Source organism: Calonectris borealis, chromosome 5, assembly GCF_964195595.1.
Source record: "Calonectris borealis chromosome 5, bCalBor7.hap1.2, whole genome shotgun sequence".
NCBI classification, from domain to species: domain Eukaryota; kingdom Metazoa; phylum Chordata; class Aves; order Procellariiformes; family Procellariidae; genus Calonectris; species Calonectris borealis.
This window is the reverse complement of record NC_134316.1, coordinates 47906818-47929839: the sequence shown is the minus strand read 5'-3', so window position 1 is coordinate 47929839 and position 23022 is coordinate 47906818. Positions and strand designations below refer to the sequence as shown.

Below are 23022 nucleotides of genomic sequence, written 5' to 3'. Positions count from 1 at the left end.
GTCATCACAAGTCAAATGACAGGAAACATTGAGGTAGATGTTGACTCTTTTTGACGTGTCAAGCTGATATTTCTCAAATTAACTCTCTTGTACAAGTTTTGTCAAGGCAGTGTGTGTATGTATTGGTTTTAGTCTAAAATCAGTACCATTTACTATGTGCATCTGTCTTACCCAGAAGAAGAATTAACAGTAGGAGTTGATTCTTATGATGCTGTTCAGAACAGTCTATACATGTCTAATGCCTTACTGTTGCAGTGCGTAGGTATTTTGGTTTTAACTGCAGTATTCTGTTGCCTTCATGCTAAATGTCTGAACTTCTGGGTCATTTAGATGTTGATGCAAGAACACTGTTGTGTCGTGCCTGTTCTGCTGATGATAAACTTTCTAGAGCAGGAGTGCCACAGTTGGTATCTGTGTGCTGGGAAAGACAAAGTGCTAATAACTTGCTGAGGATTTAGTTAAAGAAAGGTCACTGAGACCTGCGTATGGAGTGTAATTCAGTGAGGAGTTTGGCATGAATAACGTGTAAGTAATGTTATGTATGTGCCTTGCAAAATAGGGGTGATAAGTACTCTTCCAATTATAGATTATGTAAGGTACTCCGAACAAAGAGGCAATATATCCTATTGATATCTTCCAGTTCATCTTGAACCATAGGTAGAACCCTCCTGTGTGAGGTTGTTTTTAAAATCTGGAAGAAAATCTTTGTACTGATTAATTTTTTCAACACAGTATTACTGTGTTGCATTAATACAACACTACTGTAAAGATCCTTATCTGTTTTGCTTCTTTAATCCTAGCTGCAGGTTTCCTACTCATGCATGCATTTGGGCTTCAGACGTGTGGGTTGGATTGGACGTGAATTTCAGTTGTTGCTTTTATACTTTAAACTCTTCATAGAATTGGGTAACATGGAATGCTGAAAATATTAAAAACGAGAATGTAAGCGTTTCTAAACCATTTCAGACTGCTCCATCTGAAAGTGGATGTTTTACATAGCTCTGCCCACCTGTCAGTATTTCAAAGTTTTGCTGTTTCTCCTCTAGGATGTGTTTGTTTTTTCTGTTACAAGTGAAAGAGGAGGAAGGAACGTTCAAGGTGTACACTTCCTCCGTTCTTCCACCCGCCCTCGCTTGTTGCTTGCTATTTTATAATCTTTAAACAGTATCTAATGTGTGTCACTTGTCAACTTTCATAAGACAAATAGATAACTAAATCTAAGAAAAAATGACTCTGAAACCTTGAATTGACAGGAAATCTTGATGTTGGATATAGGACCTGGAAGCACATCTAACTACAATTTAAAAGCCGCCTGACCTTCAAATTGTAACATTTCTGCATAGATCCGTATTAATGTAATTTTAAGACCGAAGTGACTCACAAGTGTTGCTTCCTGAAGTGAGCTAACCATTATCACTGGTATATTTTAAGGGATTTTGCGGTCATGATATAAGGCAGTCGTATGAGGAGAGTGTGAGCAACAGCTGCTGCTAAATTACAGTTCAGACTGTAAATCGGGTCAATTCGAGTAGAGTAGAGCAGACTGAATAATCTGCCAGCAGTCACAGCAAAGTGTAATTTGTGTCTAGTCAATAAGGTAGTATGCAAGGGTGAGTTTTGTTTGTTTGTTCCTTACCAAAGAGCAGGCGATTCTGTCCTCCTGAGACACCTCTTTGTGGGTGTTTTCATCCTTTTCCCTGACTCTCCTATAGCCGGAAGATCCTCTGTGGCTTGTGCTTAATGAAGCTGGATTGTACTGGCGTGCAGTTGGAAATAGCACCTTTGCTATCACCTGTTTGCAAAAAGCATTTAATTTGGCTCCACATGAGTATCAGGACATCCCTCTGGTCAATCTTGCTAACCTCTTGATTCATTATGGTCTTCATTTGGATGCCAGCAGGCTCCTGCTGAAGGCTTTGGCCATCAATGCCTCTGAGGTAAGATGATGTTTTTTGTGTTCGTTCAGCAGTGAATGTCCTTTCCTTCATTATTTCCTAAATACATGTTACTTACTTGTGCTTGCTTACCTGGGCATGCAGTTCAACTTCCAGCTTGTGATTTGCAACAGATGTTAATTTTCATTTAAATTCTTGTTCGCGCTGGGGATGATGCTGGTTGCTGAGAATATAAACATCTAGAGCAGAAGTTCTAAAAGAGATCACAGACTTTTTGCCTCCCAGAACCTGTATTATCAGCAGTGGCTCCAAGGAATCTAATCCTGGTCTTTTGGCAACATTTTCATCGAAAACAGAGATCCGTAATGCTGTCAGCATTGTATCTTGATTTTTAAAACCCTTAAAGTAGCATGTATATTACCAAGATCTTAGGCTGTATGGACATCTTTCTGTGCCACTTGACTTTTTATCTATACTGTTTTATTTTTCCCTAGATTTCATCTGTATACCTAGAGGAAAAGCTGTGTTCTAGTTGTTTGGTGACTTTACTTCCAACCATAGATTCAAAACAGGTTTTTGTATTTCTGCCTGGTAACATTACAAACATTTTGTAGGTTGTCACCGATGTCACTTAGAAAGTTCCTGTATAAGCTGTTTAACTACTGGACTGGCCAGAACAATTGTGAAAAGGAAGCGGGTGGGGGGCGTGGCGGGGGACACCTTTTCTCCAGCAAGTAATTTTGGTCTTACGTTTGAGATGCTTCAAGAAGAAGTTCAAGTGACTTTTTCCTGTGCTTCTACCTCTGTAGTAAGATAAACAGAGAGCTTAAACCTGCCGGGCCACCAGTCATCTAGCACATAAAAAAGCTAAAAACAGAATAAGCTTTTTCAATATAGCATTCAGGAACAATTTTGCAATTGTTGGAAAGAAATCTAACGCATTTGGGTGGCAGGTAAGAGTGCAAAAAGGAAGGATAGAAAGAACTATGCTTGAATGGTGTTCCTTAAGAAGAACACTTGAAAGGACAGCCTTGGAGGGGAGAAGTCTAGGAATCCTTAGGACCGTGCTGCGTGAGTAGGGCTTTTCTTCAAAAATATTGGCGAGTCCTACCTCGTTACAATAATGCCTGCTCCTATTTTTTTCAGGCATTCTCAGCCCTGTAATACCTATTGTATCAAAAAATCTGGCAGGAGAATTTGTACTTGAACAGTATTTCCTGGAATATAATGGAAAGTAAATACAAATTTAAATGAATTACAGCTACAGGGAGTGAAGGATGTGCTATATTAGCAAAAGCTTTTAAAAAAAATATATCCTGTTGCTCAGCTTGCACCTTTTTCTGAATGGTGTTCAATAATACAAGCTAAGATGAGTTTGAAAAATCTTAAGCTACTGATCAATCTCCGCGTTTTCCTATAATGAAGGTAAAATTATTTCAGTGGAAAAAATGTCGGCTAAATTACAATATTATAGCCATTATTCTAGCATTATACTGTTAATTACAGCAAATTATTTTGTGTAAGTGAAAGACACTTCAGTCAATAAACAAAATGTAATGCTTTACTATGTGCCTGTGTTAAACTGCTAGTTAAATTTTACCCAGTGAAAAAGGTGTTTATAATTTGTACTTTAAAAAAAAATATGTATTTTAGGGAGACTAGCCAAAAGCAGTGGACAAAAACACTAAGTTTTATAAAGAATTGAAAGTAAACATAAATGTATACCCCTAAGCTGGTGTGACATTGGTGTTTTCAGTAACCTAGTTCTGCTTAAGTAAATCCTGAACACTCTTGGCAAATGAAATGCATCTGGCCTGCTAGAACACTAGTAATATTTTTATATTTTTGCTAACTTTTAATCATTCTAAAATGTCTTCAAGCATTTCAATTTAGTTCTTTGCTACTCTGTGCAGTAAGCATTATGTTTATGATGGGTTATAAGTAAGTATTTAATGCTTCATTTCAGCTTGTGTGTATTTAACAGCTGTTTTTCATCATAGGAAGATGGAATCCTGAACACAACCTTATGTCAAAACCGCTTTCGTTTAGCACCAATGCATCAAGCTGTTACTTCTCCATTCTAAGAATAGGCAGCCCCTATTTAAGAAGCTTTCTAAATTCTTTCCAGCCAAATTTGGGAGAATGTGCATTGACAGGGGCTTTTCCTAGTTGGCTTCAATTTTAAACAGTGAACGTACTTATGCTGGGATATGTTGCTTTTCTCTTTGCAGCCCCTGACCTTTTTGAGCCTAGGAAATGCGTACCTGGCTCTGAACAACATTAGTGGAGCCCTGCAGGCCTTCAGACATGCACTGGATTTGACGACCAAGTGCTTGGAGTGTGAAAGCAGCTTGAAGATGATCCGCTGTTTGCAGTTCTATCCTTTTCTGTACAACATCACCTCTTCTGTGTGCAGTGGTAAGCAACTGCTGAAAGGTGGACCACAAGTGAAGTAGTGTCTGTTTGCCTTGGGTGTTGCACCTGAAATTCATGATTACTCTACTTTTTTTCCAAGGATCCTCCCTTTTGCTTTGTAGTGCTTTCTCCCTGTAAGGACCAAGATTGAGGCGCTGCTTCTAATGGAAAAGTTACAGTCCATTACGAAGTGCTGGAGGATGACTTCTTAAATATCTAGCGGGCTGCCACTGAGTGCAAATTACTTCCTGAGTGTGTCGGTAATACCTTAACAGCCTCACCGATATCTCTTACTGGTAAATGAGGAATGGTGGATTCGGTATTTATGGAAGTGCACAGCTGCTACTGCTAGGCTACTCAACAGCGCCTTTGTACATCCCTTCAAATTTTACAGTCAGATGGATATGTTTTCTTAAAGCTGAAGAATTTGGTGAAGAGCAGTTTAGTTTTAATTCATATCCTTTCCGTGTGTTCAGTACTTTGGATGTCATTTTCTATTGTTCAGTCTTTACAAAATAGACTATATTGTGGCCACATTATTTTGTTTATATGGGGTCTGTGGTCACTGCTCTTAACCTCCAAAAATTTGTAAGAAGAATGACCCTGAACCCCATCTCTCTCCAAAAAATATTTTAAAATATTTGAGATGGAGTGCTTTATTGTCCTTAGTGGCTACTTGTATAGAAAAAAACCCCAATAATAGCTTTTGGAGTTGGATTCTTTCATTTTAGTGAATCCGACTGAATATTTCAAGTATTTTGGCTGTATTGGACATGGCTAATAAGCTACTCATGAGCAATCTTGAAGAACATTTATGAATATATTTTGTAATCCCTTCTCTCTCAAATTGTTACTAAGGTATCTTTCCATCTAATCTTTCCTTTGTTTCTAAATGAAAACTTCACGTGAGAGAAATGCTTTTGATTTTAGTGTTGCTAGGACTTCCTCTGAATTTTTTTTTTAATTCCCTCTCCAGTGGAAAGACCTGGACAAACCTCCTCTAGGTTTAGCATCTAGAATTACACTGTCTAAACATAGACTAGAGGCCATCATATCTTGTGGTACAACATGGATGATGCCATTGTAGGTGAAATTCCAGGACTGTGCCATCAGAATAATACTCTCTTTTGTGGCCTTACGCATTTTTGCTCTGATTGCCAGCACATCGGTTGTGCAGCGAAATGAATGTTGTTTGGCTAAATGAGGTGTAGCAAGTGGTATTGTGGCCCAGCTGATGGGCCTCTTCCATAATGTCAACTCTTACACTGGTACCTTTCATTGACTCTCTTAACATCAGATTGCCCTGCTTTTAAAAATCCCGACAGATACCGTAAGCAGTAGTGGAACTCGCCCATTTCATTACAAGAGAGACTTTCACTGTTCTGGACAAAAAATTCAATGCTTGTTTACTTTTTATTAAGATCTTCTTTAAAAATGGCTGTAACTCACAAGGTTAAAGTTGTTCCAGTCAGACCTTAATGATAGCCACTCTATTTTGAAGTTAATTAGAAAGTAATTTAAAAGTATATTCACAGAACTGAGATGGTGATGAGCAATGGCTGTATTTGAACTCCAAAGTGATCTTTTACATCTTCCTTTTCTCTTGTATGGTTTTCTTCCTTAAACTTGTCGTAATACTTAAAAATATACTCCCGTGGTTTGGCTGATTCTTTGCTGCTGTTTGCATTGATTCCTGATCCAGGATGTTAATTTTGAGATCAACTATTATGCTGTTTAGGAAGTTTGTGTTCCTTGAATGTGAGGAGAAACCCATATCAAAAGTGCTTATGCGAAAAGTGTTATCTTTCCTTTTTTGCTAGCTTGGCCACAGGTTAACAAAGTGAGCGTGAATATATTCATCTGGTATGTTGGGGTTGGTTTTATTTGTTAAGGAATCTGTGAAGCTGCTAAATCAAGAGGGAGTTGAATATGCTGTAGCATGTTAATTTGCTCATTAAATTTCCATATTGCAGTATTTAAGTATTTTACTCTACATTTTTGCCTTTTTCTGGGACTCTTCCTGTCTTAATATTTCTTTTTCATTTCTATTTATAATATCCTTTAGGTCGTCTTTTGTCTGAGTGCAAGAAACCTGAAAATATGAACCTGACAAATAGTGTAAATGTTCTTTGTACATTCTTGTGCAGAGTGTAAAATAAACATATTGGTTAATTCAACCTTGATGGTGATAACGTGGAAAGGTAGATTTGCCTGTCTTATTTTCATAAGGTTTGGGGAAATATTTTTTCCCCCACTGTAAACTTCAACTGACTTGAGAGGAACCTTGACAGGCTGTATGAAAGTGAGGTTAAGTCTCCAAAACCAGAATTATTTCAAGAATACGTACCCAGAAATCACACTTCGCACTTAGAAGTATCCTGAAATTTTGGGAGTCTTCTGTTCATCCTTCAGTCCAAAGAAAACAATTGAAAAGAGATTGTAAGTTTGAATTTTGACCTTACATACATAATGCAATAGTATATACAATTATTCAACCACTACGTAGAACCTAAAAAATGCCAACTGTATTTAGATGCTAATATTTAACGTTACCTGTTGCACTTACAACATTTGTTAAAATGTTAATACGTAGACTTAACATGATTCATAAAGCGACATAATCCGCTCTTGTTTGGCTCCGTGACAGACTAGAAGGCACGTTTTGATGACAAGATGCAAACTGGACACTACTTTCACACACGTTTCTGAATGTGGGGCTTTAGGTATAGAGCTAATACAGCACACTTGTAAGTACATGGATCAAATGTATGCCTGACAGTCCCAGTATCCCTGGATTGTTACTTCAGGAGATTGTCACAGCCTTTCAGATCATGTGCTGCTGCTCGGGGACATCTGATACTGAATTTGGTTTGTCCTCTTGTTATTACGCACTTGATGGCATGTCATAACTGTTTATATCCTTTGAGATGGATATGTTATGCTGAAAAATTTACCAAGAAATTGGAATGTCAAATGTTGTCTCTGGTTTAATATCTTGTTTTGATAAGCATTCATTCAGTATTTCTGACAGTAACAGCAGTAGGGCTGCCTGTGCTTTGGGTTGTAGGCCCATGTGATAGCTGTGTTTTTGCTTCGCCTGTCAAAAGCCTCTATTCACGAGAACTGAACTAACTAGCGAGACGCGGAGTTCCTTGCTCTGCTGCCGTCAGCCTCGGCAGAATCCAGCAAATGGTCAGTGGGAGTTACATGCTAGCATGAGGTGGAATATGGGATTAAAAATCTGAATTTATAGTCTGATTTTTTATTACAGTGTGTGTCTGGTGTATATTTCAAATAGGTGAAATAGGAATTTTCTCAAGCATGTTGGGACATTTGCTGTTAGCACAGGACTTGGGAAGTGTGATACGCTAATGCTGACTTGTTGGATGCTTGCTTATATGCTCCTGTCTGTACTGCTCCTTGGTACTTTTTTTTTTCCTGACTTAACCTCTGTTCTAGATAGAAATTTATATTTCAAATCCAAGTCAGTTCTTTTATGAGAAGGGGAATTAAAAACCTCAGACCAACACTTTTCTATTTAACTTCTGCTTCCTATATTGAAGTTTATATAAATGTTTGTTTTCATTGTAAAAGGATTTCTAAATCTGCAAAGGTTTTTGGTGGTTTTTTCTCTTGCGGAGGAGGCGTGTGAAGTGTCCAAAATTCAGTACACCTATATCACCTATGGCATGTATTTTAGGCAGCTGCAGTTCAGTCAGTTGCAACTAATATGGATACTATACAGCAACAGTGCTGCTGTGCTACATATGCCTCCACTGCTTGGACCAACAGCCCACATACGGCCTTATTCTCAAATAACTGAGAAAAATGGTCAGAAGACTTCATTGTTACGGGATTATCCTGTGGTGGTCCTTCTAGAGGTGCCCTGGCAGTGTTGCGGGTGTTGCTACTGGATGTTCAACTATTACGTTACTGGCAAGTCAGTTCCTGAAGCATGTTAAGTAGCAGAAGCTTTATGTTGCTTGACAGATACCTAAGCAGCCGTATCTGACACCCAAACAACAGGACCGAGAGACTTGCCTAATAAGTGTAGAAAACTTCATGTGAAAAACATGGTCAACTCTCAGAGCTGTAGAAATGAGATACTTTGGCTTTGTGCTGCTCATTAAGCTGGTAGAGAAAGCCAACATTATTTTTGTCTGATACTGAAATGGTGCGTTGCCAGGATTTGGTTGGCACACCTTTATGGCTTAAAAAATTGCAAGTAGCTTTTGTCACGTGGTAAGGTCTGTAGAGGAATATCCAACTAACGCCTACGGGATTGTTCCTGTGGCGCTTCATTGACCGATGTGAACATTCAGATGTTGTCCAGCCTTATGAAAAAGGTTACAATATACTAGAAGCATATCTTTAGTGCGATGGTCAGCTGGCCGTGGAAACATGCTGATTTGTTAATTGCTGTTGCATAGGACTTTTCCTTATGTGTGTAAACAGAATTGCTGCTTGGACAAGCAGAAGTCATTTGTACTCAAAGTATTTTTATCTGATTGTAAGCATCTACCTCTGACTTGACAGTTCCAATTCGTTACGAGCTCATGCACTTCACATTCTTTTAGATGAGATCAAAATCCAAAATCTTAAACTTTATTAATGATGGTATTCAAAAAAACATGAAGCACAACTTGTTTCAAGCTTCAAGTTTCTTTAGTCTCACTGTCTTTCATTGCTTGGCAGGATAGTGCTTTTACAAAAAGCTTTGTGCCGCTCTGTTGGAAGTAGAGGCAGTGTGAGTACATTATGAACGTATATGCATGCCATCAAGATATCTGAATGCTTTTGTGTAGTGTGTGTGTTTGTGAAAGCAATGCATACTTGCTTTATGACTTAGTTCTGTAATGTATGCAGCAATAGCTTAATGATCCACTTTAAGTGTGGTTTTAGTGCCCTCTTGTGGTACAAGTACCCTATACCACATGAAATCAAAAATCTTGTTTTATTTCATCTACTTCCTCTTAAAATAAAACATGGGGAAAAGGTATTTGATCTTTTAAGTGTATGGATTTTCGTTTGTCCCCCAGCACTTAAGTTCTTACAAAGTTAATAAGCTTAGACCTTTAAGCAAATTGACCTGAAGAGGAGAGGTTGACCTGAAAGGAGAATCTCTGCTTGAAACTCGAATAGTAAGCTTATGGACAGATTAAATAACTTGCTTAAATCAACATCACAGTTTAAGCCTCTGACTCTAACTTGACAGCTGCAATCATTTCGAGTTCCCTATAGCGATTTCAGATACGCAAACACTAAGCAAAAGCATCACATACATTTTCTTTACAATAGCGTGTTAAAACATAAAGATGTGAAATACTTTGCATTTTTAAATGTACCTTTCACTTACTCAGTGATCCCCTACAAGCTATGACTGACTTGATAGTCCCAGCAAGGGGCTGCTACGTTTTGTTTCCATTTGCTATAGCATGAGATCCTTTTAGACATTTTTATCATAATAGCATTTTAGTTTCCTCCTTCTCAAGCTGCTGTATCTTGTTCCTCCAAGGAATGGTCATCACTTAAGGTGTTAATAGGTGGAAAGAGGGGATGTGTACTCTTGGGGCAAAGGGTGTTGAGCTTAGCTCAGAATTTAATCTTGTTTTAGTTGAAGCAAAAGGCCAGAATCTATACCAATTGTATGAAATTCTGAACCGAACACTATGTTTAAAATTCAGCTTTTTCTTTCTTTGTCTTGTGTATCATGTAAAGGCAGAATTGTTGAGTGCTCCCAAGCCTTATTTAGACTACCACAAATGTTAGTACTCTTATTTATCTGATTATAATTAATGAAAGGGATGGGATCTGTGACCATTCATTTATCTGTTGCTTTTACTCTCTCTCCGTTGCCTTATGGGAAAGCTCATCTGTATAAACAGAATAGTCAGCTCCGGTAGGGTTTTTAAACAAGCAGAATTCTATGAAGCACGCAAACAGCTTGTGAGCTCTCAGAAACACATCATGGCAAATGTTTGCATTGTCATTTAACAGTAGCATAGAGAAAGTGGGTTCTGTCTTAAACAGCAGCAGTTCTAAAATCAAAGTATCACCTGCAGTTAAATACTCAGTTGCTTATTTCTACCCCCTGCACGCACATGCGTGCACCCGTGTGGCTGTTGTTCACCCTGCAAGTTCCACCCGGGATCTGAAAATCAAGCTGGGTTCTTCCTCCCTCGAGCATCTCTGGCAACGGCGTGTGTCAGTCCATCTGAAAGATCTGTTGGTTCTGCACAAGTGGAATCTAGGTCACCGTATTCGGGCTCTGCAGGAGTAAGAGGAGGTTAAATTGTACTTGTGTAGAACGAAAACGTCTTACTGAATGCAGGCAGGTGGGAGATGGGGGGCATGAGGACTGCTTTGTGTCCTGTTGGAGGCAGACATCCCTGCGGGTGGGGGTGTCGGGACATGTCAGATGTGCCTCTGACTGGGAGATCCTGGAGAAATCTTACGTGAGAATGTGTTCTGTGGGCATAACGTGACCCAGTTATTCTTTCAGTTCTGTGCTACCGTTTCTGCACCACTAGCCCAGCGAGGGAAGAAGCAGTTCCTGCCATCCACCTTGGCTGCAGTAATCATGGCATTCCTAGAATTTTAGTGCTGTGATCTGGAAGATAGTTGACCAGATGCAGGCTTTTTGATATTTTGTATAAATCAGGTCTTCCCCTGAAAAGCCTTTGTCTAGCGTCTCGAGTGGCTGAAGGAAGTTGAAAGTGAAGGATCTCGCCCTGACAGTGCCATGCCAAGCTCACTTTGAAACCTGTCTTTCCTTTCCAAGCTCCGTGTATTTTTCTTCTCAAAACTATGCAGAGATGTATAGATTGAGATTCTTAAATTTAAAGAATGTGGTACTATGTTAAACACGGCATTTTTAGATGTATCCACCAGTATCCAAAGGCTGTATACCCACTGCTCATGCACATTGCTTCCAAGCTACTGCTTGCCGGAAAGCCGTTATGCATCTTAAAGGTTTCTGTGACCAGCAAACAAAGCGTGCTGTCTTAAGTATATCTCTGTTGCTCAAATGTATTTCTCTTTTGCATTTGTTAAACCTGCTAATGGGTGAATTTGGTCTGCAGCTTCTTTTTATGCTAACTTTAGGTGACTTCTTTACATCGCACAAAGTCTGTCTTGCTAGCTTATGTACTTATTCTGCTTATTTACAGCATGACAGTGTACCTAACAACTTCTCCCAACAGTCATCAGTCTCACTTTGCATCGCGCTATAAGAATGGTATGCCTGCAATATTTAGTGTTCTGTATTCGTTCTGTCTTTTCCCAGGATCAGAAGGCCACAGGCTAGCAGAGGAGGGAGGAGAAAGTCATGGCCTCAGCTGCAGGAGTAACTGAGAAAATGGGGATAGCACGGTGGAAGGCAATTTAGAACTGTAGGAGAGTTCAGTGGGAGTTTACTGATGCAAAACTATTAATAGATGAAGGAAAAGCAGTACAGTATTAAACTAAATAGAATATGACATTTCCCATTTTTATCTGCCTTTATAGTGCAAATGATTCTTCATGGTACGTTATCTGGATCCTTCAGTTACTTCAGCATAACTACATGCTCACGTAGTAGGAGGTGGATCGTCAGCGGTTAGAGTGGAAGGGAGGAGGTTCTCTTTCCAACTAAATTTTTCAAAACCTGATACCTTCAGTTATCAGACATGTTAACATTTCTCTGCAATGTTTTTGGTGCTTTTTTTGTGATAGGAATGTAGAGAAAATGAGACGTATTTGCTACTGTCTGTGTCTTCATCTCTTTTTAGGAGGCTGCTTTTGCCAGTGGCGGCTTCTTGCACGTAGCTGCTAAAAATTCTTACTGAACCTGAATAGTGTGCACTGCCTAGAGCTGGCCCTTTTTAAAAAGGTCCAACAACTGCATATGTTCAACAGCCTTTTTAGGAGGAATAGTAATTCCCCAGCTACACGTCCAGGAAGATGTAGTTGCACGAACAACTTCGTAGTTGTACAGGCTGAATTAGTGAGTTAAAGCGTGGTGGTTAAAGCATGTTTGGAAGAGAAAGAACATGTGGTCCCTACGTATGGGAGAACTGACAATGCGTAATTTAGTGTCATTAACAACTTGGCAGGACCTTGAAGGCTGTATTCACTTGGCTTAAATCTGAGAACTTGTAAAGTGGTGATGTAGCCCCAGCCTGTAATGAGTCATGTTGAGATTGTCTCAAAGCAGCGTGCGATGCCATGTGCTCAGATTAAAATGAGCACTGCATGCTGAGCCGTGGAGTGCCAGGCGCTTAACTACCCCTGATCTGTCTACTTTATTGATTTGTTTTTTCCTTTTAAGGTTGGTCGCCTGGTTCATGCGAGTTTGTGTTGTGTTCTGACTGTCCTCAAAGCTTTAAATCTATCATCTGTTCTGGCTGCTGGTGACCGAAACGAGGACAATTCAAAGTTCCCCTAGAGGAAGAGATTGATGCTTCTTGAATACAGCAGTTTTGGGGAGAAGGGACATTCTTCCAAAAATTCCTAGTCTTTCTGCAGGCATTGTTCTGTAGCTTTGTACTATTCTGGCAGTGTGAGGAGAGTATTTTCCTGTTGAATCTAAACTAGGGTGGTTGGCAGTATTTTTGTCAAACTTAACCGTCTGCAGCTATTCCTTACCTGGATTCAAGAAAAGGCTAATCCAATTCTTGTTAATCACTCCCTCAAAACCAGGATTGTTTTTTTTATCTTATTTACAGCAACAACTCTGCTTCTTCATGGAATTGTGTAAAACGTGGCCTATCAGACAAACTGCTAAGCACTTAAAAGCTATCTTAGATTAATAAGGGACATACCTACCTGCCCAGTTAACATTGTTTTGCTATTTGAGTGTGTCAGTGTCTCTGCTTTGATCTCCGGTTAGGAGGAAGATTGCATGGATATCTATCCCAAACAAATCTATAAATTGTCATGGATCAAGTCTGACTATTCATCTGCTCTTGTTGAGCAGCGTAACCTAGTGAAAAGATACGCAGATAAACATAAATACAGCCTATCAAAAATATTTTCTTAAAATAAAAAATATGAAATTAGGTCCCTGTGGAATACTGTTTAAATTCCAATATATGGTGCAAACCTTACAGACAGAGTGGTAGTCAAAAGACACACGCATAAGGCCATTACTTGGCTTTGTAGTGTCAACCCCGTATGTTGAGAGAAGTGGAAAGCTAACAGTAACTCATCATGGGGTGAGTTAACTGTTGTAGAGTTCAACCACATGATGCCATTTCTCATGAGTGGGTTACTCTTGTACTTGAAGTCCCTTTTAGGGTTCATAGCTGCCGTAGGATCTAACGAAATATTTAATGTTTAGCATAAGAAGAGGTGTGTGGCTTATGATGGAGGAAAAATTGGAAAGAGAGCAAAACAAATGCAGGCCACTGTTGCCTTTGCTTATGCTAGTGATCCTTAAACTAAGAATTTCCATGGCTTAATCAGAAACAGATTTCAGAAGTGTGTTGTGTGCAGGGAACTAAATATTAGTCATTCGGTATTCATAGCATACATTATACTGTGATCTGCTGTGGGTGAGTGTTTATTGTTAAGGAATTAATAAGTAACTATTTTCTTACCTGACAGTAAAAAAAAAATCTGGCACATAGGAGAAGTCACTGAGGACAAGTCTTTCTCTTCAGAACTTACATGTGCTTGCTTCCCTTGCTTTCTTTCCCTTTCCCCAAAACAAGCGAACAAACAAAAAATCAAGCTATTCTTGAAGCACAGGCTGAAATTCAGACTGGCGTGCTACTTACCTTCCTACTCTATATGGAGGACCAGGGTCCCCTGAAAGAGACATTTTCTAGTCTCTTTTATCCACTGACAGGGTTGGAGAGTTTAAATTTAGATGTTCAGATGTGTCTATGTTTTGGGCCCTATTCCCAGGCATCATAGAGCAAGTTGCTGCTTCTTGATGTGCGTCATAAAAAAAAAAAAGTTCCTATTTTAGTGGGTGGTGAGGAAGGAGGAGAGTGAAGGCTTTAGGTAGTCAACCTCTGATTTTCCCCTCCCTGTTTTTAACTATGGAAGAGGTGTTGGCGGGCAGGGTTGACATTTTCTACTCTGTTATAAAGTAGCCTACTGAATTCTTCAAGATGTTTTGCATGCATGTCCCTTGTTAAACTGCATTGTGTTCTAATTTAAATAGGTTTGTCTTCCTCTTTCAATTTTTTTCCATGTTTTATTTATCACTTCTTTGTATTTCATAAGGAGAATTTGTATGTCTGTTCATCAGGGACTGGTCCGTTACGCAATGGTGAGGTATTTCTCTCAATATGAACAAGAAATCTGGTTATGTATTGTTGGCATTTGTATGTTTTGAAAGGTTTAATCAGAACTGCTGTAATGAGACAAATAGATAATCTTTAAATCTATAGCTAAGCCAATTTAGAGGCATCTTTTGGCTACAAATCAGATTTAAAAACTATTTCCTTACGAGTGAGAACAGCTGTTTTACTATATAATCCTCTTAATTGAAAACCTGTTGTTGGAATAAATAATAAAAAAGAAAGAACTTTTGTATGCTTCATTTTGTGTGCTTGAGTCTAAATTTTGACCATATAAGTCATCATCCTGTTGTTTGCTATGCATCAAACCAAAGCTTGTTATGTAGCGCACTCTTCTGACTACTCGATTTTGAGCATGCCTCTCATCATCTTTGAAGAAGGGCCACTGACTGCTCAGCCAGGGGAGGAATTTAGAGAAGAGGTAGGAATTTATGAAAATCAGCTTTTAAAATACTTCATATTGCTTTTCATTATTTGTTCTCTATACTTAGCTTTTATTTTTCAGTTAGCAGTGTGTCCTAGCCTTTGAAAATGTTTCTTTTTGTCCTGTAACTTCCAGTTTTGCAAAGGAGGGTTTGTATTAGAGGACAAAGCTAAAAATGAACAGTGTTTCGGGGGGGGACACAAAAAGCTTAGTCTAAATTTTGGGCATCACATTCATCATTCTCTGCCAGTACCCACATTGATACTTAACTTGAAATACTTGACCAGGGAGGGAACTTACCACAGTCTGTCCTTCTGTGCTTCTGCAGATGTCGGTTGCCCATCTGCTTTGTATCTTCCTGGGTCTTACAGTGCGCAGTGAATATGTAGTAGGACTTGTGTATTTCTCTTCAGTTAAATATAGACCTATCAGACATTCACAGGTCAGTATTGCAGAGCCAGGTAATTGTAATTAAGAACTACTTTTCTTTTCCCTTTACTTCCCTGCTCCGTCTGTCACTTTGTGGATCATTTTTCACTAAAAATAAGCTGAGAACTCTTTGGTTATTTTTTTTTTTTTTTACGCTTACTAAATTTTCTTTGGTATTGCTTCTGGAGCACAGTGCTGTCTTGCACTTCAGCAGTTATGGCTTGTGACCTTTTTGTAATGTTTTTGATGACAGTCCTGTTCAGTCAGAAGTGATTTGCAGTTTCTGCTTTCAAAGCTCAATCATGGGATTCATTTTGAAGTGTAAATACGTATTTTTTCAGGAAAGCAGTAAGAAAAGGAATGCATGAATTTTAGAGCAAAATCTTAATAGAACCATGTTAGGTTATAATTAAGGTGAGCAGAGCAGCAATAGCTGCTAAAGATGGGTCTCTTCTCTAGTCACTGCTCATCCTATTGCTTTTAAAACTCATCTCAAAATAACTGGCATGGATTTTTTTCCCTTAAATGTTTTGCAATCGAATATCCGTTCAAATGTGATTGGAATAACATGGTTGCTGTTAATGGCTCACAAGATTCTTTAGGAAATTATCATGCTCACCTTGAAACATCAAGGTAATTGGGGTATGCAGTGCATAAATCACCAGTGTTAACATTGCCGTGAAAGTCAAAGCTCACGTTTTATATGTGTCTGAAGGATGGTCTCTCGAACAGCACTTCCCCATCACACTGCCCTGGCTCGTTAATGTCATGTTGCAGTGAAGTCACCGGGTGGTCCAGAAAGACAGTTCTTCAGGTGCTAGTTTGGCCCAGATTTTGGTGACACAGATCCCAGCAGTTTTAGATGCACAGAAGGGCTCTGGTAGGTGAGTTCATTCATTCCAGATTATTTTTGTAAACCCTGGTACATGATATATGACATGAAGCACTGAACAAGACTTGTTCTGTAAAAGTGATGGGTGACAATATGCAGGTTTTCAGTTTAATTTCTATAATGGATATATTTTAGCCTAAGTCTAAATATGCAGTGTCACCCAAGCAGGGAGCACCCCTGAGATTTCACATGACCTAAGAGCAGCATTGTTACACGTTTTCGTGGGTGAAGTGGTAATATACCACCCCTTTCGACTCGTGTCTCTCTGCGTCTGTGTAAGCAGTGACTAGCAAAAGTGAAAAGACGACCGCTTATTGATGCGCTGCTCCTGAAATGTCTGTAGATGAGACTATTCATGTGCGTGCAGGGATTAAAACCTAGTTCCATTAAGCTTAGGGATATGTCATTCCTGCTATAAAGAAAAGAGAACTACCTTTACTGAACTTCACTGTGGGGAATACTAGTTTTGAGGGTGCATCAAAAAACAAGTGTGGAGGTAATGACTCCTGATAGCAGCTTGGTTTCGGTTCTCTGACAAATCATGTATTAGGCTGACTTAATCTGTATTAAGTAGAGTTCTCGCTTTGCGTTGTTTAACTGTGAAGGGGCACATCATTTAAGTGACACTTACCTCCAGATAACTTGCATTTTGTGTAACCTAATGCAAGTCACTGACTACAGCAAGTCGCTTGACTTTTGTTAGTTATTCAAGAGATAATCCAGCTCTGCTTATTCCAAGTGGCAGGAAAAAAATCGGTACCTAAATTTTACTTTTGTTTTGAAGCATTATTCTGCCATCGTAATTTCTAAATACGTACCAAAAAATTTAAGGAAATTAGTTTGTCTCATCATAAGAAGTTAGGAGCCAATAATTTTCTTAAACCTAGTATGTTGGAACATAGGTGGTGGAGTTAGGAACGCCACATTTTGCAAGCTCTGCCCTGACAAAGAAAGAACAAAAAGTCAGTAAAAACTCTGTGCTGACCAAAGACACTTGGAGATAATTTTACTTTTTATTTCCAATGCTGTTGATGAGACCAAATCATCTATCTTAAGATGGAGTGTGGGAATTGAACAGTGAAAATACTTAGTGAGGCGTCGTTCTCCCTGCCAGATGTACCACAAGACACAAACAGCTACAGTGGCGGTTAATTTAGATTTTTAAACTAATCTTTAATGGTGAAGTTTGATTATTTTCCAGACCTTCCTCAAGATGCAGCACTTCCCTGTGACACACTGGGGGTGTTGTTTGTTCATCTTTCCTCTTTTCCATACTTCTCACGTTTCTTTCCTTGCTTTAGGTAAGTGGCTTTCAGTCTGAGGGTCTGGAGTCATCTAAATGGACAGAAGTTTGCTCTTAAACAAACAAAAAAAACCCAGGTAGTACCAAAAAAGTTTATATGTAATAAGGGAAGTTTCCAAGTGTGACTTTTCTGAGAAATGTGGCAATATGAAGTACAGTTCAGAATAAATATTTGTTATCCCTTTATAGATGAAAGAAGTCTTCAACGTCAGTTACTGCATCACTTCTCCTTCCTACTATTTCTCCTTCCTTGCTACAGATGTCAACACCCTGGGTGTCTCTTTCCTTACACTAAGTGGCTTTCAACTTGAGAGTTTGGAATCATCCAATTCCTAAGCAAGAACTGAAGTCTGACTTTCTGTTTGGGGTTTTTTAGCCCTACCAACTACAGTGGGTACCACAGCTTCAGTCGACATTTGAGAGAGGTCCCGAAAATCAAGAAGGTGGTTAATATTAGATGGGATGGACGATCTAGCCGATCTTTTCTGTATTTCAAATGTGTGTTGTGCTAATGCTGTGCAAGTGCATTCACATTGACCCCAAAAAATTACAAACCAGAACAATATGAGAAATAGAGACCTGTAATATATAATACTATGTTTTGCTTTTAATCTCCAAGGTCTCGATGTTTCGCTTTAGAGTTTGTATTTGCTTTTTCTATCCAATGGATTTGCTTTATAATTTAGGAACTATTCTCTTCTTTTTCCTCCCAATTTCTGCATTAACCTGGCACATTCAGTCTATTTATTTGTGTTATTTCCATCACTTATATAAAGGCCCAGACGCTTATTTTGCATAATGTCTATAGCATCTTTGTTTCACTGCCTGGAACATAGTAACCAAGTCTCATAATACACAAGGTAGGACAGACTCTGATCCACTTTGCTCTGAGCTTTCTTAGCTCTGCAGAATCACTAGGAAAAGTGGCAACAGCTGCTCTCGGAAAATAAATGAGCAAGAAGGTGATCCTTCTCTAGTAAGTTGTCAGGATGGAGTAAGCTGAATTGGTCAAGGACTGTGAAGTAGTTTTAGATTTCCAAGTTTTGTAGCTGCAGTATCACTGCGTCAGGACTTTACCCCTAAAATTCACATGTGCGTATTTAGACAACCGGAATATATGTGAAAAGTTAATACGTAGCTGAGCGTTTGTAGGGTGGCAGTCACTTTTGTCCTTCGCAGGGCTAAGGCGCTGTAAGTATCGCAGCGATGACAGCTGATGTTCTACAGCCAGCGATCGTGCCTGGAGTTTGGAGCTACGTTGTTCCCTTGCTGGTGGCTCACTCTGACCTGGTGGTCTTCCCCGTTGGTCTTCAGGCATCCGCCGATACGAGCTGTAAAGTTCCGACTTGCGGTGCTTCAGTACCACCGGCTTCATGGTACGCTCATCGGAGATCTGAACTTCCACTGGTTTTTCAACCAGCATTTTCTTTTCTCCTGCGACGTCAGACAACTGAAAGCAGCAGTTTGAAAAAATTAAGCCGCTCAGGTTTCTATATATAGCAGCTCTCAGATCCCAAGAAAGCTAGTGCTCTCATCGAGGCTGCTTTTAGCTGTCAGTGTTTGTGAATTAATATTAACAGAGTTGGTCTTAAGTAGAATTTTAAGTGCCATCATGTTTTTTTCCTTCTGCTTGCTATTTCCGGCTTTTTTTCTCTTTTTGGCATTTTTATGTCAATTAAAAATAGTTGGCTGTTTTTCCTTTGCTTTTTTCTTTATACTAATGATGAGTTGACCTTCAGCAAAGGGAATTGTGGTCATCCCATTACTGAGAAGCACCTGACTTGCATCAAAATCAGGCTGGTTTGATGTCGGGCAGGGTGACTCGTTTCAGCTTTAAGGTTCTGTTCACACCATTTCTCATAAATGAAACATGAGGATCTCCATATATTGAAGCATTATTTTGTATTTTTTTTAAGGAAACCAATTAATTTTTTATTGGCAGCAGGGGGGAGGTGGGGAGGGGATTAAAGAAGAGTCAATGACTGATAGAGTAGGAAAGGCAGAGTATAACTGTGTGGCAGATGTTAGAAGAGTTTATGAAGTTAACTGCTTCTGTTTTTTATATTTACTCATAAAATAACATTGTTTGCTGAGTTTTATATGCAGCAGAAAAGGGCAAGAAATAGTTTTCACAGAGGATTTGTGAATATAGTTTTATTTGTTTGATTTTGATGATACCCCCCCAGAAAATACTGGTGTGTTTCTCCTCCAAGGATGCCACCTGAGTGTTCACTGATGCAAAAGGAGAGAGCAGAGAGCACAAAGCTGTAGTTTCGCTTTGCTGAGACGTGGTGGAACAGGTTACCCTTTCACGAGAGTGACAACCATCCTCTCGCCCTGCTGGCCTGCTAAAAGTGAGACCTAAAAATATTCTTTTGTAACATGGGATCATTGCGTGGAGGAGAAAGGAGTCACGGATCTACTTTATTCACATTCTTCATACTTTATGCTGCGGTTGAAAAAAATAATGCTTTCTGTGCATGGAGCAATACAATTTGCATTCATGAGGATAGGACGGAGAGCATACTTGAGAATCTTGCATTTAATTTAAGCTTTCTTTGATTCGCTATGTGCTTCTTACTTCGTTTGTGTATGTATGTATTTTCACTCAGGAGCGATTGAAATAAAGGAAGGAGGGATTTGAGAGCAGCAGCTTTGTACACAGAATATGTTTTTCTCCGTGGTGACAGGCTCCCCTGTGACGATAGGCGGGTGCCCCGCTCCGTGTCTCGGTCCCGCAGCTGTGCAGCGGGGTTCGGGGCAGCCCCCAGCCTCTCGCACGCGGGGAGGATCCTGTCTCTGCGGCTCCGGGGTCGGCCGGGGCAGCCGCTCTCTAAACGCTTCTTGCCCTGGAAGACTGGCAAGTAATGATAATTATTAGAAAATCTGAGCTCTTTAGTTAAAATGGATTTGAGATCAAATATATTGCTGCGAAGTTGCAGGTGGCTACCCTTTAAACTCTCAGAGGCGTAACAGTGTCTGAAGGATGCTCAAAGGCCGCTGTTGCAGGTCGTGCTTTTTTTTGTATCTGCTCATTACTGGCTCTACATTTGGATTTTTCCAATGTTATTCCTAGATCTTTGTATTTGGTGGAGTGTGAGCCTGTAACCTGACCACAGAATTATAGATGTTAAATTTTCAGCTGAGTAAACTTCTGATTTTGCGCACATATTAATACCTGTAGCTTTTGTCTGTCTGTTTAATGAGCTAGTCTTACCTACGTACCGTCTGTTGCTGGTCAGAGCCTGGCCTTCTTTCTCTTGCACGTAAGCATGGCGAGCGTTATGGTGTCTAAGTGAAGTTGGTACGGCAGGCAACTCCCACGTGTGGTGCAGTGTCACTAAAAACATGTCTTGGGAACGCTCATCGGAGTGGCTACCAGCACACAGTCATTTTCTACGTACTGTGCAACCTTCCCTCAAAAGATACCTGGTTTTTCTTTCGTCAGTAGTTCGCAGTGTATACCTAATAACATTGTTTCCTGTAACTTTTAGGTGATCTGCTTTGACAAGAGGCAGATCAGCTTTTTAATCACTGAATGAAGCCTTTGATACCTTGTAGAATTATTCTGTTAAATGGTATGTAGAAAACTAGAAGACCTGTAGCTTCCACAGTACAGCTTCTGCGCTTGTACCCAGGAGCAGCAGTCTTACGTGGTGTATCAGTAAGCTTCTCTCTTTCAGGCCACTGTCATGAGAAAAATCCAGATGGCAGTCATGACAAGGAGAAATACTTTGATGACCACCATGAGCCAGTTACAGCGGCGACAGGAGGACACTCTGAGGGAAGTACGGAAGATCCAGAAGTCCTTACTCAGAGTTCAGCAAGCGATCCCTCCTTCTTGAGACTGGAAAGTAAGTCAGCCTTACAAAATCCGTGCTGGCAAATGAATCGGTTTCTAGATTTTCCAGAAGAGCTGTCTTCCTCCAAGAAGCTACGTTTTCTGTAAAGTGACAAGTAACCCTTAAAACCGGTTTCATTCTGTTCACTGTTCTTCTTCTCCAAGTCTAATGTCAAAATGCATTAAATCAAAAAATGAGATCAAGGTTTATATGCTTTCCAAAGTTTCTTGCAAGACTCTACAAACACATGTTGGTTGTACCTCAGTGAATTCTGTATCAGCTGTGCCAGACAGAAGGGAAGAAAAACAGTGTCTGTGGTTAAGGTACAGAGCGCTTTATTCAGTGTTTAATGCACATATGTAGAGAAAAGACACCACCTGTTTACTCCCTCAAACAGGCAGAATTCTGGTTTGGAGAGGAAACCAATGAAAGTGGTCTAGAGGTGTTGATTTTTTGAAGCAACAGTTGATGCTGCTTTGCAGTGGGGAAGTCTGCATTCTCCAGTCCCCCTTTCCGTTTGCAGCGTGCAGTGAGTGGTCAGTGATACTTGGTTTGTGCAAGTGAAAAAGTCAGGTCACAAAAAAAAGATCCTTTTTATCTGATTTGTGGAAGCAGTAGGAAGAGAATTTTTGAAGTTTTTACGGTATTCCTTCTTAGATGCAGTCACTGCAGAAAGCAACGGTTCAGAAGGAATGGAGGAGTTAGAAGATGATCAGATGTCTGAAGAGATGCTGGCTTTGGTGGATGAGTTTGAAAACTCTTGGCCTCAGGAAGCTTTCGAAGGGGCACTGGAAGTAAAAGGTCGTCGGATGGACTTGCAGGGAATCCGGGTCCTAAAGAAGGGATCTCAGGATGGACTGGCTAGCTCCTGCTTTGGGGACTGTGGTGATGATGATGAAGCTGAATGGGTAAGTTTGGATGAGTTTACTTAAGTCTTGTACCAACTTACTATTGTGGAGGAGGGAAAGATGAGGACAGTTCAGGGTGTTTAACACTGGAATATATATATATATATATATAGAAACTTCCCCCATGGGCCTAAAAGAGCTGGTTCATGGCTTGTGTGAAATGAACAAGTAGCTTCAATACATCTTCTAAAGGAAAGGCCTCCACATCACTAAAAGTGACATCGTTTAGTCTGGAGGAGAGGAGGCTGAGGGGAGACCTTACCACTCTCTACAGCTACCTGAAAGGAGGTTGTAGCCAGGTGGGTGTTGGTCTCCTCTCCCAAGTAACAGCGATAGGACGAGAGGAAATGGCCTCAAGTTGCGCCAAGGGAGGTTTAGATTGGACATGAGGAAAAATTTCTTCACTGAAAGGGTTGTCAAGCATTGGAACAGGCTGCCCAGGGAGGCAATTACCATCCCTGGAGGTAGATGTGTCACTTAAGGACAAGGTTTAGTGGTGGGCTTGGCAATGTTAGGTTTACAGTTGGACTCGATGGTCTTAAAGGTCTTTTCCAACCTAAATGATTCTATGATCGTAAGTCTTGATTATCAGCAGCAAGAGCTTAGGTGTTGAATGATGCTGGGT

At 39.9% G+C, this 23022-nt stretch overlaps 1 protein-coding gene across 1 annotated transcript in view; it reads left to right on the top strand.

The window, feature by feature from the left end:
• The window catches only part of TTC17 (tetratricopeptide repeat domain 17), a 64282-nt gene that overhangs the window by 29623 nt on the left and 11637 nt on the right, over positions 1-23022 (top strand). The window contains exons 15-18 of the mRNA XM_075152359.1: positions 1713-1937; positions 4127-4313; positions 21331-21501; positions 22147-22397. Of these exons, the coding sequence (XP_075008460.1) occupies positions 1713-1937; positions 4127-4313; positions 21331-21501; positions 22147-22397 (834 nt within the window). The remainder of the gene's footprint in view (positions 1-1712; positions 1938-4126; positions 4314-21330; positions 21502-22146; positions 22398-23022) is intronic.